The following is a 13,518-nucleotide window of genomic DNA, read 5'->3' on the forward strand; positions in this document are numbered from 1 at the left end:
TCAAGATAGGAAGGCGGCAAGAGAAGCGTTGGGGCATTGTGTTTAAATGTCTCACGACCCGCTGCGTCCATCTCGACTTGATGCCGAGTATGGACACGGATTCTTTTCTCCTCGCCCTCCGTCGCTTCATAGCGCGCCGGGGCAAGCCCTACGAGATACTCTGTGACAGGGGCACCAATTTCCGTGGTGGCGAGAAGGAGCTCCAGCAAGCTTTCGAAGCTCTTGAGCCATTGCTCAAGGAACAGTTGGCCAAACAGTGCATCCTGTTCAGATTCAACCCCCCTCTCGCTCCACACTTCGGGGGAGCGTGGGAGAGGGAGATTAAATCGGTTAAGGTCTCCCTCCAGACTATCCTGAAGGACCAAGTCCTCCCAGAGGAGGTCTTAATGACTGTGCTCACTGAAGTTGAGGGTATCCTCAACTCTAAGCCCCTTGGTTACGCATCCTCTGACTTGGCCGATCCTGACCCGATTACCCCGAATCTCCTCCTCATGGGGCGGCGAGACGCTTCGCTACCACAAGCCGTCTACGGTTCCAGTGACCTGCTGAAACGACGCAAATGGAGACACAGTCAGGTGCTTGCCGACCACTTCTGGTGTCACTTCACCCGCAGGTGTGCTCGCATGACTTTGAGGTTACTTAGCTAGCAGACAGTTGCCGTGCCGCTCCGGTATTTCACCATACTGGCAGTATCGTTGTGTGTACGTGTGCGTTGATGACGATGTAAGTGCATCGGTTTTGTCTGTATTCATGCTGTATTTCATCCACTGGTGTTTGTTACATGCTGTTTAGTCTGTTAACCGTGTAACGTTGGTCTACCGCGAGCCCTAGTTCACTTTAATGGAGAAATGTCTAAGACTTAAATGGCTCGCTAAATGCTTATTGCTTGAGTTGTAGCTGCATTAATAGTCGGGTTTGGGAGTACCTAACTAGTATTTCTGACCTGTGGTGTTATTTCCACCGTTCTGTATGTGTTTGAAGCAGTAATTAGCCTCTGAATGTTGTATCGGCCGTAAGTACAGTTCGATGCGTTGCCATGGGAACAGTTGTCTTTCTAAGCTTTCCAACGGCAACACTGCTTTGCTATTTGTGGTTTTAAAGCGCCACCTTTTGGTCACCGAGTGTATTGTGATTGAATTGCTCTACTGGTGCCTAGTTGTCACCTATATTGTTCTGCCATTACTTGCCACTTGCAGTAATTTAGTTTCTCTGTCACATTAGTGTTACTAGGTGCAACTGTATTATTATGTATACCGTGTAATGTGACTCAATGTGTATATTCTGCATAATTTAGCATAATGTAGAACGTGGTTGTATAGTTCCTAATTACCTTTCTGTATACTTTTACTTCACAGAAACCACACACACACACACACACACCTGTATTCTGGCACAAGCACTTGGACTTTTATTCACCATACATAGAACGTGTATGCAACAGTTCAATGAAGAATCCAACTGTGATGCTTGTCTGTCAATAAATCTCTCAATATCACCTGAAGTCGCAGCTGTTCTCTGGCCGGAGCACATAGCCAAGGGGGGGTCGACCAGCCATCTACGCATACGTCCGTCACAGTTAGTGTCTTGGGAACTAAAGTGTGAGACAATATGAGACAGGTGGTTGGTAAAGCATCATGTATGAAATGTCTTCTTGTTTATATCTGCTGTGGTATATTTAGGTGCTGATTGTTTAAATATATCCTCAACCTCAACTTCATCCAATATCAGAAAATTCTATATTTAATATTCAGTCTTACATACTTTCACCCAAACCTGAAAGCACTCCTCCTAAATTTGCTGATTTTCTAGACCAGGGGTGGGCAATTCCAGGCCTCGAGGGCCGGTGTCCTGCAGGTTTTAGATGTGTCCCTAATCCAACACACCTGAATCAAATGACTGAATTACCTCCTCAGTATGCAGTCAAGTTCTCCAGAGTCCTGCTAATGACTTCTATATGTGATTCAGGTGTGTTCTAGACTCTGATATAAGCTACACAAAGCAAAATTCTTTATTGCTTGTAAAAAAAAAAAAAGCTCACTCAAAAATATCACTTATATCACATGCACACCTAAAATAAATAAATAAAAATGAAGCTGATGTAAGAGTGACTCTAACAGTAAGTATATAATTGGTGTGGGTGGGTGTTTCAAAATCTGTGAGTGTGGCGCCTCACAGCCCGTGCACATGAACAGGTCCCTCTATCAAAACAATCTACATCAGCTAAAAAAACATAATAAACTGTGTTACGGCCACTGCCGTAGTGTTAGTGGTATGTGTTATTGGTTGTGTACGTGTCTGTGTTTCAAGCATGTTTCCGCAGGAGTTTTGCTGTGTTCGGCGGTCCCGCCTCCTTTGCTGATGATTGGACGACCTGGGGGGATTGGCGCTCCATCTGGCGTTTGGTGATTGGCTCCGAGGACCAGCTGATGACCAGCTGATGACCAGCTGACAGCTCAAAAGCTCTTTGCGTCTGACATCTCAGGAGGGCGGCCCAAGCTGAGCATATTGTGCGCCGGACCTTGCCTCAGCTGCCTAGTCGCCGTGCAGAGTACTGTGTTTTTCTTTTATGTGTTTTAGGTGCGGAGCGGAAGGGGTGAGCTGCCATTTCTGTTTTGGGATTGTTTCCCCTGTTTTTTTGATTAGGGAGTTAGGGGTAGCAATTGTCATTTGTTTGTTTTGTTTGGGTAGGGTTTAGGTAGTTTTTCTCCCCTGGGTTAGCTGTTTTTGTTTGTTGTTTTGGCCTTGGCTCACCCCCGAGCCAACGTTGTCGCACATACAATAAATTACACATGGATGTCTGACTCGCTTGTGATGTGTGGTGTTTTGGGGGCTGAGGCAAGGGGGCCGCCTGTCTGGCCTTTGGTGTTATGCCCTAGCCCTAGACCGGGGGCGTAACAACTGTCAAATGGATGTATTTAGCTGTATTTAACAAGATTCTTGGAATTAACATTTTGAAATATTTTGTTCCTTGAAAGAACAAACAACAGTTTATCCTCATGTAAGGATAAACTTGCAGGATAAAAAAAAAAAGGATAAATAAAAAATTAAAAAAAAAAAGTTTGATGGGGTATTGCCGTCACCCCACCAGGTGCTCGGGCAATTTTTTTAACTTTGTGAATGCTATAACTCAAGAACCATGTGACCTAGGACATTCAGATTCACACTGTGGATGCATCTACTAAAAATCTCTGAGTCTGAATCTCTGCCACCTTGACTTGAAGGTAAAGGCCAGAGGAGAGAAGTTTTCTGAAAATTTTGTGAATATGATAACTCGATAACGTCTCCTGGAATTTTCAAATTGATAGCATAGGTGTATCTACAAAAAATCTTGCATGAGGGGAAAAAAAAGATAAATTGATGGATGGCTGGGTTTAAAAAAATGCTACACTATCATGCTTAAAGAAGGCCAAGCAGTCCATGGGGATGAAGGCTTAGCAGAAGCTGCAGGACAATAATATGAGGGAGGTCTGGGACAGTATGAAGACCATCACAGGATGCAAGCAGAGGAGCAGCAGTACAATGGTAATATGAAGAGAGAAAATGAATTCAATCTATTTTACAACCAGTTTGAGTGCCCTGTCTCACCTACTGTCTGCCCTAACACCCCCACCCTGCACTCTAATAGCCACAATGGACACATCTGTCTTTTGAGCTCTCTACCCTCCTGCTCCCATTGCTGCTCAGACACCTCACCCCCCCAGACCATCAGCACAAATAATGCAGCACCTCTGCCACACCCATCATCATGCACTGATTGAGCCCCCGGGTGTTCTTGTAGCGCTTTTTACTACAGTGACATCCATCCATCCGTCCATGCTCTTCCATTTATCCCGGGCCGGGTTGTGGGGGCAGCAGCATAAGCAGAGAAGCTAATCAGAGAAGTCCAGCCTTCCCTCTCCCCAGCCACCTCCTCCAGCTCATCCCAGGGGTACCCCAAGTGACATTTTTTGTAATTTTATGCAACCTTTTATGCATAAAATTACACAAAAGGTTGCATAAAACCTTTTATGCAACCTTTATTAATTAGCATAATTAATTAACATAGCTGATTAAAATAATTCATGCTAATTTATTGACTACTCTAAATTTTGAAGGTCAATGAGCCAAGATCATTCTCAGGTACTCAAACTCCATGACTACCATGGATTCGATGAAAGAAAAAAATTCTGACATGAACAAATAAGTATTGAAACATATATTCTGATAAAAGAATGGCAGATCCAAGATGACAGCAATGATAACAGGAAAGATATTCCCCAAAAATACTTTTCTTTTTTTGACCAGAAATGCTAAAAAGGTTATTGATTGCATATAAAAAGGAGTGACACTTTATCAGACATGCATTCTTGTATACCTCTGATTGTTAAAGGAATATTGCATTACAACAGTTTTAACCAATAAAACCAAATCTATACTGTTATTATATTCATTATAACAACACCAAAGTAATTGTAGTGATTTATTAATGTGTACACAACATTCCCTGAAAGCTTAGTGGTGATAAGTTAAGTAGTTTAGGAGTTGTGAGGCCTGAAAGGCAAAACAGCAGAGGAAAAAAAACCCTCTAAACCCCAAAACCAATCAAAGGCAGATGTGGACGAGATGACATTTTCCTTGAGTTTTTGCAGTCAGCTCTGGGGTCAGGTTTAAAATGTAGCCAATGACTTGTTCAATCTGTTTTTATACCTTCTTTATTTTAACGCAACTAATACCCATTATCCAAGATTCTTTTTTTTTTTACTTTTTATAATGTTCTTTAATAATTAAATTATGCACATGTTAGCTATTGTGTTATTTGTTGTACCCTGTGTTTGTAAGTTTATTCTAATATGAATTTTAACTTTACAATCTGTACTGAAATGATTTGAATCATTTATAAAACTAATAAATACCCTAAAATTAATCTTAAATACTTTTTTATCAAATCTTAATTAAAATATAAAAAATTATGATGAAAATTAACAATGAAAAACTTCAAGAAATTCCATCTTTGGCATAATTGCTGCTGTGACCCCTCCCGGCAGTTCTGGGAGTTTGGAAATCTGATGGGTTGATTGTTGACTGTCTGTTTCTCTTTTAAACCCATGTCATACTGATGTAAAATCATCTTCAGAAGTCCGCAGCGAGAAGAGTGCTCTATAGATGTCCACCATGTCCTCAGAACAAGTTTTCCAAAATTAGGTGCTGCCTTATAAGGCCTGAATTATGCTTCTGTGTTGGGCCTTCATACGTAACCAGAACCCTACGCAGTAATCAGAGTCCTTGCAGGCTGTATCAACTTGATGTGTAGTTACACGTGCATGCCAGGTTACATCGTAGGGTTCAGAAGGGATTGCTGGTTAGGTACGTAGGCCCAAGACAGAAGCATAATTCAGGCCTTATTTTTGCTGCAGACATGGCAGACAGTTGCAAACAAGAAGTGCGCACTTATTGAGTAAGCAATCAGTCCACAATGTACCTGACAGCACCGTAATGCACGTCCACTAACAGTCTGCTATCAGTCTGCAGTCATCCACAGACAGGCTGAAGGTGGTGGATAATGCAGGCTTCAGTAAATTGTGGTAAATTTGGTAATATAGCATAAAAAGCATTTGTTTCAACCTGGTATTAAATTCAGCATGTAAATAAAAGAGAAACGCTCTTTACCCAATGCATAGAAATGAATAAAGATGAAGTGAAGGTTTGTTTTTAAAGTTGCTGTAACGGCTTCTTGAGTGAATTGCTGTCTAATATATTATCTTTTACAAAGATCAGTAGTTTACATTGTCTGCTTAAATACTGTAGTTTAGTTTCAGGTTAAAGGTCACCAATGACAGTTTGTTGAAGCTTCTGAAAATTCAAAGTTAAAAGTTAACAGTTTCATACACTTTACTTGATCATTTTCAGCGGCTCCAACACTTCCTGTTTTTTTCCCTTCAGTAACAACTTGGTGTCACAATTAAGAGGAAAAAAAAGGATATTTTAGTCTTCTGTTGTAACTTTTTAACCCCCAAAGATATTACTCAGGTTTTTACAGACAGTTGGAGTTTTAAGTTTTATTTTGGGTAAGTCAGTTAACATACTTTGGTTACAGATTTTTCAAACAGCTTCTGGATCCATAATCATTTTATCCATATGTGTTGATCCAAATGTAGCTTTTAAAGCTAAATAACTGATGGAGATCCTACCTACACTAAGCTGCAGCTTGAGTTGTTACTGGAAACTTTAATCAAATATTTAACATTGTCTTTTCTTCTAATGGACATAAACTCTGCAGCCAAAGATTTTTTAAACAATTACAATAAATAAAATCAAATTAAAGGAGTAAATAAATGCGGCTGACTTACAGAACAAATCCATGTAGTGCTTGTCACCTGCTGAGATGCAGTTAAAGCAAAAAGGAGAAATTCACCAAGCAATGAGATAAATGTTGACCAGCACAGCCTCAACGTCACTGACAGGAGGTGACCTGCTAAATTATGCAACATAAAACTGAAGACAGCACTGAATGCTCAAGAGAATAATGAGCTATGAATGGAAAGACAAGGAGACAAAATGAGTATGTATTCAATATTTTAATATCTTTTCATTTATTTCTATTTCTTTCTGTGTTGTGTCCACTGTATTTCTTATCATTAGTAAATTTAAAACATTTCTGAATGTATGCAAAAGTAATACATCTCAAAATTAAAACATAGGCCTGTTTAAATCACAGTAAAAGCACAATGTGACTGGCAGAGGTGGGAAATAATCAAATACGGATACTTTGTTACTGCACTTAAGTAGATTTTTCAGGTATCTGTACTGGAGTTTTTCTGCAGTTTGTCACACAGTGTGTCTGCTAGCTTAAAGAAGAACTGGTGTATTTCAGGGAGAGAAAAGAACAAGAGAGAAGTTCACTCAGAGATGGAGAAAGAGGACAAGAGAGGAAGAAGAGAGGTTAGATTTAAAGGTAAGGACTGAAAAACAAACTGAGGTATGCTAACTTTGTGTAATTCAAAGATTGTATGAAAATACTGCAGTTTATTGCAGGATAAGCAGGTCAATTTGCTGCACAGTATTTACAGTAAAACTCTGTGTTGAACTAGTGCACAGTGTGTGTTCATTATCAGAATTACATGAAGTGCAGCAGAGATGAGTTTGAATCAAAGCTGTTGATGCTGAGATTCCTTCACTACAAGCTGTATGTTGCCAAGATAGCTGTGAAATACTGAGTTACATCTTTGTGAATTCAGTTCATCCACACAGAGCAGTAAACCTCAGAGCAGCAGGTCAGCTGATCACAATGTTCAGAACAGATCCAAGCTGAGTACACTCATAAGGATTAAAATTTATATCTACTTTTACCAGAGTATTTTTTTTAACACAAGTGCTTGTAGTTCTGCTTAAGTACAGAATGTCTGTACTTTCACCACCTCTGGCGACTGGGACTCGAACAGGCTGAACAGGTTTGTACATTTTGTGCACACCACACGTTTAAAGGCAGGCTGACTGTCACATTGTAATGACCTGTTGTCTCTTTTAAACAAATCAGAGTGGAAAGAGGACAGCTCGCTGCACACACTCCAACTAACAGGTAAGCAGACTCTCTAAAACAGACTGACCGTCAGTGTTGTTGTTGATCACCAATCAGAAAATCAGGAACTCTGCTCAAAGGTCACTCGTTTATTTAACTACATATTTTGCCTAAATGCCAATTAATATCTGTCTCTGAAAATATTTAAAATTTGTGATGAGCAGAGTTCTCATAGTTTTTGAAACAATGTCTGCTAATAAAGGCATCAGAGAGAAACAAGCAAAAACGAGTTTCCAAGTTTTTATTTCACTCTAATGAGCTTTTTGTGTGTGTGTTGTACTTAAGATCTGTTTAGTTACACAAACAAGACAATCTGCAGCAGCAAGAAGTTAACAGACTCAGCTGTTGTTATTGTCATCATTATTTTTTGTTCTAATCCAGTTTTTAAGATGTGAAAAGTTGAACCTTTAATGTAGCAGAGAGTACAGGAAACGGTATGTTTGATTAAAACAAAAACAAAAACAAACAAAAAACTAACATTCAGCTAATCAACAAAAAAAAAAAAATCAGATTAAAATTATAATGTATAATTTTGGTGAAATCATAGGCTGGAAATTTTAAAACAGTGAGCATGTGACCTTGAGGTGTTGTGGCTTCTGGGTTTTCAGTTTTTTGTGAAGTTAATGTTTTCTTGCATTCTGTGAATAAGTTATGTTTGAGTTTTGCTTCTCTTCCACTTTGTTTACATTATGTATTTGTTGGTAAATTTTTTTAGGGGTCCTCATGCTCTTTGTGGCCGAAAATGCAAACCCAATAAAACCCAACGTTTCCAAAAAATCACTGGGAAGTTCTAGTGAGGGCTGTTTATTAGACATCTTAGCTACATAGGTGAGATATAACATAGTTAAGACTAAGATACACACACAAAGAGAGACAGACAGAAGAGAGAAACACAGACAGAGAAAGATCCAGAAAACAGGAAGAGAAAAAATGAGGACAAGAAAGAAAAGAGCAAAAAAGTAAGAGCATGAGATAAAGGGTGGCCAACATTTATATCTTAAAGATGGTAACTGCCCACTTACCTTTGACTCCTGCTAATTTACATAAAGTCATGAAACTTGAACCCCAACCAATCACCTGTTGAGGCTCTGCCAACTCTTGTCCCACACGGGCTAAAGAAACAAACATCATCAGGATACCTCAGCTCTGGCAGGTGTCATGTGTGAAGGATCTTTTTTTCTATTAAAACCTCTGCAAAGCTACATTACCAAAACACAGGTGGGTCTGCAGAACTCCTCTGTTGGTGCCTAAGACTTCCTAAAATACAACATGAGGTTAAAAAAAGTCACGTGAACCAAAGATGTTCTTGCATCCCCCTCAGACTTCAACCACATATAAGTAATAAATATAAGAGGCCTTACCTTTACCCCAGTAACCTTAAAGTATTCAGTGTTCTTTCTGTGTGTGACTAATATACTTTAAAACATGTTATAGAAATGCTGACAGTAAATATCAATATAAAAATGATTTAAAAAATTACCAACATATTCTTTAGTGCCTCCATTGTGGCCTTGAATATTTAGTTCATCATTTGTGTTTCTCTTTTTACCCTCACAGTTACTGTTTAGTTTATTTCCCCTGTTTCAAAGTTTATAAATCTTGTCTATTGTTTGGGGAACTTTATGTTTTTATTATTTTCCTCTGAGCTTCTATTGAAATGCAGGTTGTTTCTACTCAGCTCCCTTTTGTGTTCCTTGGTGTTGCATCTGTTTTGTCTGTCCATGTTCTCTTGTCCAGGCCTTCTGTTCTCTCCTGTCAAATTAACCCATGTTTCCTGTTCAGTCGTGTTTCCTGCGCTCTGGTGGTAACTGTTCTTTTCTCTTTTTTCTCTCTTTTTTTAAAGTCTGTCCTGTCTGGCAGCTTTTGCAATCAGAATTATGATCTGAATGCACTGCTGTACAAACACATACCTATAGAGAATCTATAGATTCTCTATAGGCTCTCCTCTTGTTAGTGTTTTTCTCTGTTCTTGTGTAGTGGGTATGTATTATGGCAATACTAGAGTTGACATTCAGGGAACAAAGCAAGAAAGAAGAAAGAAAAAGGAAAAAAACAAGAGCAAGAGGACAAGAAGATAAACAACTTTTCACTGACTGCTGCACATTGAAAAAAACAAAACAAAAACACATACAAAGAACAAACAGGAGCTGAAAAAATACACACATACATGATAAACAAGGTCTACACAAACCAGCAATCTTGTTGTGTTGTGTTGTGTTGTGTTGTGTTGTGTTGTGTTGTGTTGTGTTGTGTTGTGTTGTGTTGTGTTGTGTTGTGTTGTGTTGTTTGCATGAGTGAGTAAGAGAGTGTAAAAATCTGTCTTTGTCAAAAAAGTCTATTTAATAATGAGGGCAGAAAGCCGCAACTACCCTCCTACATCCTGCATTTTGGGTCCAGCTCTGCCTGCTGCACAGCGCTCTGTGGCATTAAGATGTTTCAGAGCTGTCTGACTTTACAAGATGATAATGAATAATAGTTTGTGTGAGCAGCGCCCTCTGGTGGACACAGAGACAAAGTGTGTCTTTATGTTAACTTGACTCTTCTAAAACAATAATAATAATTCTCACAGGGAGAAGATGATCCGCATCCTTCTGTTTTTCAGCCTGACCTCCTCTGTCTGTAAGTCTCTACACGCAACTCATTTCTGGTAAACATAGAGTAATAAACAATCAACACAGAGGTGTTATCTCAATAAGACAACACAATGATACTTATTTCTTCTTTGTTGCCTCCACAGGGACATTTGGTGTGGAAAATGTCTATGAGGCAGACGAGGATGGTAACATCACTTTCATATGGGACAGTCAGCTCCAAACTGATGTGTCTCTCTCCACTTTAATTTGTTCTTTCCAGTCCAAACCTCCAAAGGTTTTATTTGTAATCAAAAAAGGTGTTGAAGCACCAAAGTCTCAGCACGAGCAGTTTACAGGACGGGTTCAGAGTGACAAAGATGCTCTGAGAGGAGGACGGATCAAACTTCAGCTGTTCAGAGTCACAGCTGGAGATGCAGGAAACTACAGCTGTGATCTGATGATCTGGAAGCTCCTGACCTCTGGTGAGATTTATTTCAGCTTATTTTAAAGCAGGAGTGATCTGTGCTCTGATTTAGTCTCACATTTCTTTCACAGTAACTTTTATCGTGGATGTGACCTCTCATAGTGAGAGCAGCATTTATGTGTCTCCAAACACACCAAAATATGAACCAGGACCTACTAAAGGTTGGTGAACCCTTACTGTATATTTTATAAACAGTTTTACTTCATTGTGCTGTGTGACATTTTCCATTCCACTGATGTGAGTTTTGCTCCTGTCGTGAACACCAGACATGACAAACAGATTGGTTATAAACATGTTTTTGCCTTCATTCAGCTGCAGCTAAACAAAGAGAACGACGACTGGACATGATGCTCGCCTACGCTCAGGCAGTTATAATACTGACAGCAGCAGTTTTATTCTTTCTGTGGGGACTGTGGGAGGCTGTTACTGTCGAGGCTGAAATAAGAAGGGTACTTATTTCTTCTTGTTTTTCAGCTATTTTGCTTGTTGTGATCTGTGCTTTGACTCTATTTATGTCCTCTCAGTGTTACAGATCAACACCTGGACAGATGTTCCCTTATTGATCTCCTTAAAGTATCCAGAGGACAACATTTCATAATTGAATGGTAACATGAACGGGTCCTGAGGGGAACTTTTCTGAGCATCAAAGTGCTTTTGGAAGATATGAACTCATTTAGCTGATTAAGTTTCATCCTCAACTACAACTGCTTCAGATGTGAGTGGACACGTAGCAGCATGAAAACTGATGAGTTTGTCCATCATCTCTTCTTCTTTCTCAACTCAGCAGAGAGACAAAGAGAAGGAATGAAAGACTGATTCTCAGATAAGAGTTATCGTCATCTTTAGTCACCCACACAAACCTCACAACAAGCTCAGTGATCTACACCACAGTGTGAGGAACACATTTTTATTTGGTGTATTTTTTATTTAACTTGGAAAAAAAATGAACTCAAACAAGTTAGAAGATTGCATCAGATTTGCTGTAGTGGTTTGTGTGCACAGTTTGTTGTATCTATTTGAGACTGCACATTTAAAACTCTATTTATCAGTGTGTTTGTAAAAATATGATATAAAGTGTGTGTAATTCCAATTCTGATTCCAATAAATGTCATGGACCCCGTGTTTTGTTTTTGCTTAATTTTGTCTGTCCTGTTCTGGGGTTCGTTTGGTTGTGTTTTGCTTTCTAGTTCCTTGTGTTTTCCTTTGTCAGGTCTGCTTCATTGTTTTCCTGCTGTGTGTGCTCCCTGCCTGGATTTATGGTTTTGCTTCAGTTCAGTCAAGTGTTTTTTTTTTTGTTTTTTTTTTATTGTCTGCAGTTCTGCCACTGGTCCCATCAAGTCCGGTCTTTTGTTTGACAACTCATAAATAAAGTGGATTTTAAGCTTAACCTTTGCCTGGCGTATCCTGCATTGGGGTTGTCCTTCCTGCCTGCAGCACAGCCGTTCCTTGACAATAAATGTCCACATGAAGGTGATATTAGGTCAGTCTCCACATTGGATATTTTTAAAGTAAACCTAAAAACTTATTTTTATTCTTTGGCTTTCAAGGTGGAGTGAGAGCTATTTAGGATGTTGAATTATCATTTATATCTTCATGCAGGAACAAGATCTCCATCAGAAGTTATGAAAATTGTACTTCAGCTATCACTGGCTCCTTTTTCGTATAGCTAATATATAAAGCATGGCGATATCAGCAAGCAATCAAGGCAAGCAGTGCCAGCATTAGTTTCCATGAGGAGCTGAGAGGAGTTTTCAGTAACACTGAAATGAGTTCATCAAGTCTCTGTGCACTTATCTGATGGAGAAAGTGCACAAAGACATGACATTTATTGGAATCAGAATTGGAATTACACACACTTTATATCATATTTTTACAAACACACTGATAAATAGAGTATTAAATGTGCAGTCTCAAATAGATACAACAAACTGTGCACACAAACCACTACAGCAAATCTGATGCAATCTTCTAACTTGTTTGAGTTAATTTTTTTTCCAAGTTAAATAAAAAATACACCAAATAAAAATGTGTTCCTCAAACATGGTTTTATGGGTCATGGTTTTAGCTCCTGTTTAAACATCAATTTGAAAAAAAAAAAATTAGTGAAAAAAAATTAAAAAATAAAGGCAGGTGAGGCAGTGCCTTACCTGTCATCATGACAAGTAAAATACTAACAGTGATAAGAGAAAATACTTTTGACCACTTTACTGTTCTATTAAACTGTTCTATAAAACTGTTTTATGAATTATTTCAACATTTTAATGGTCAAAATCGTGGAATTTACCCATCGCCTGTTCAAACACATGGAAGAAATGCGGGGCGAGCCAGTGCAATGCTGTGGCTCACCTCTGGTGGCGCTGTGTCACATACAATAAATGAAGCAGGCGGTCGGCGCATGCCCATTGCTGTCTCTGTTTATATCGCCAATATACATATTTGATTAAATATGTGCTACACATGCTGATGTTCCACAGTCTGTCTAATATATTGAATAAATGTGTGTGACATGTTTATTCTTTGTGATCGGTCATAAATGCATGGTGAAAATACACAGGGGGAGGCAGAAAGTACCGTGCCGCACCGATAGGGGGCAGTGCTGCAACAGTGCTGTCCCATAGGAAGAAGGATAGGCGCATGGACTTCCTCTTCCATCCTTCGGTTGGCTGGGGCTTAATAAAATAAAGTAAACCACTGACAGATTAACATGCTGGAAACTCACAAACTGTGTTTTCACACTGGCAGCACCATGCTGCGGGGGGCTTTATTTCCTCTCCACCAGCTGGCGCTGTTGGGCTGTATTTGTCTGTGTGATGCTGTGACAGCACTAGAGTTAGGAGTTTGTTGGTTTAACACAGAAATAAGTGGAAGTTTTGAATAGACTGGATTGTTGTACACACCTTCACAAT

General features: G+C 39.4%; 1 protein-coding gene across 1 annotated transcript; it reads left to right on the forward strand.

The window, feature by feature from the left end:
- Nucleotides 1–7,462: 7,462 nt before the first annotated feature.
- On the forward strand, nt 7,463–11,907 carry LOC115796785 (uncharacterized). The gene is made up of 6 exons (XM_030753216.1): nt 7,463–7,555; nt 10,125–10,174; nt 10,293–10,610; nt 10,684–10,773; nt 10,925–11,061; nt 11,137–11,907. Exons 2-6 carry the CDS (start codon nt 10,132–10,134, stop codon nt 11,173–11,175), a joined length of 627 nt encoding a protein of 208 aa, XP_030609076.1. The 5' UTR covers nt 7,463–7,555; nt 10,125–10,131; the 3' UTR covers nt 11,176–11,907.
- Nucleotides 11,908–13,518: the final 1,611 nt, after the last annotated feature.

The sequence above is a fragment of the Archocentrus centrarchus genome, chromosome 18 (assembly GCF_007364275.1).
Source record: "Archocentrus centrarchus isolate MPI-CPG fArcCen1 chromosome 18, fArcCen1, whole genome shotgun sequence".
NCBI lineage: Eukaryota > Metazoa > Chordata > Actinopteri > Cichliformes > Cichlidae > Archocentrus > Archocentrus centrarchus.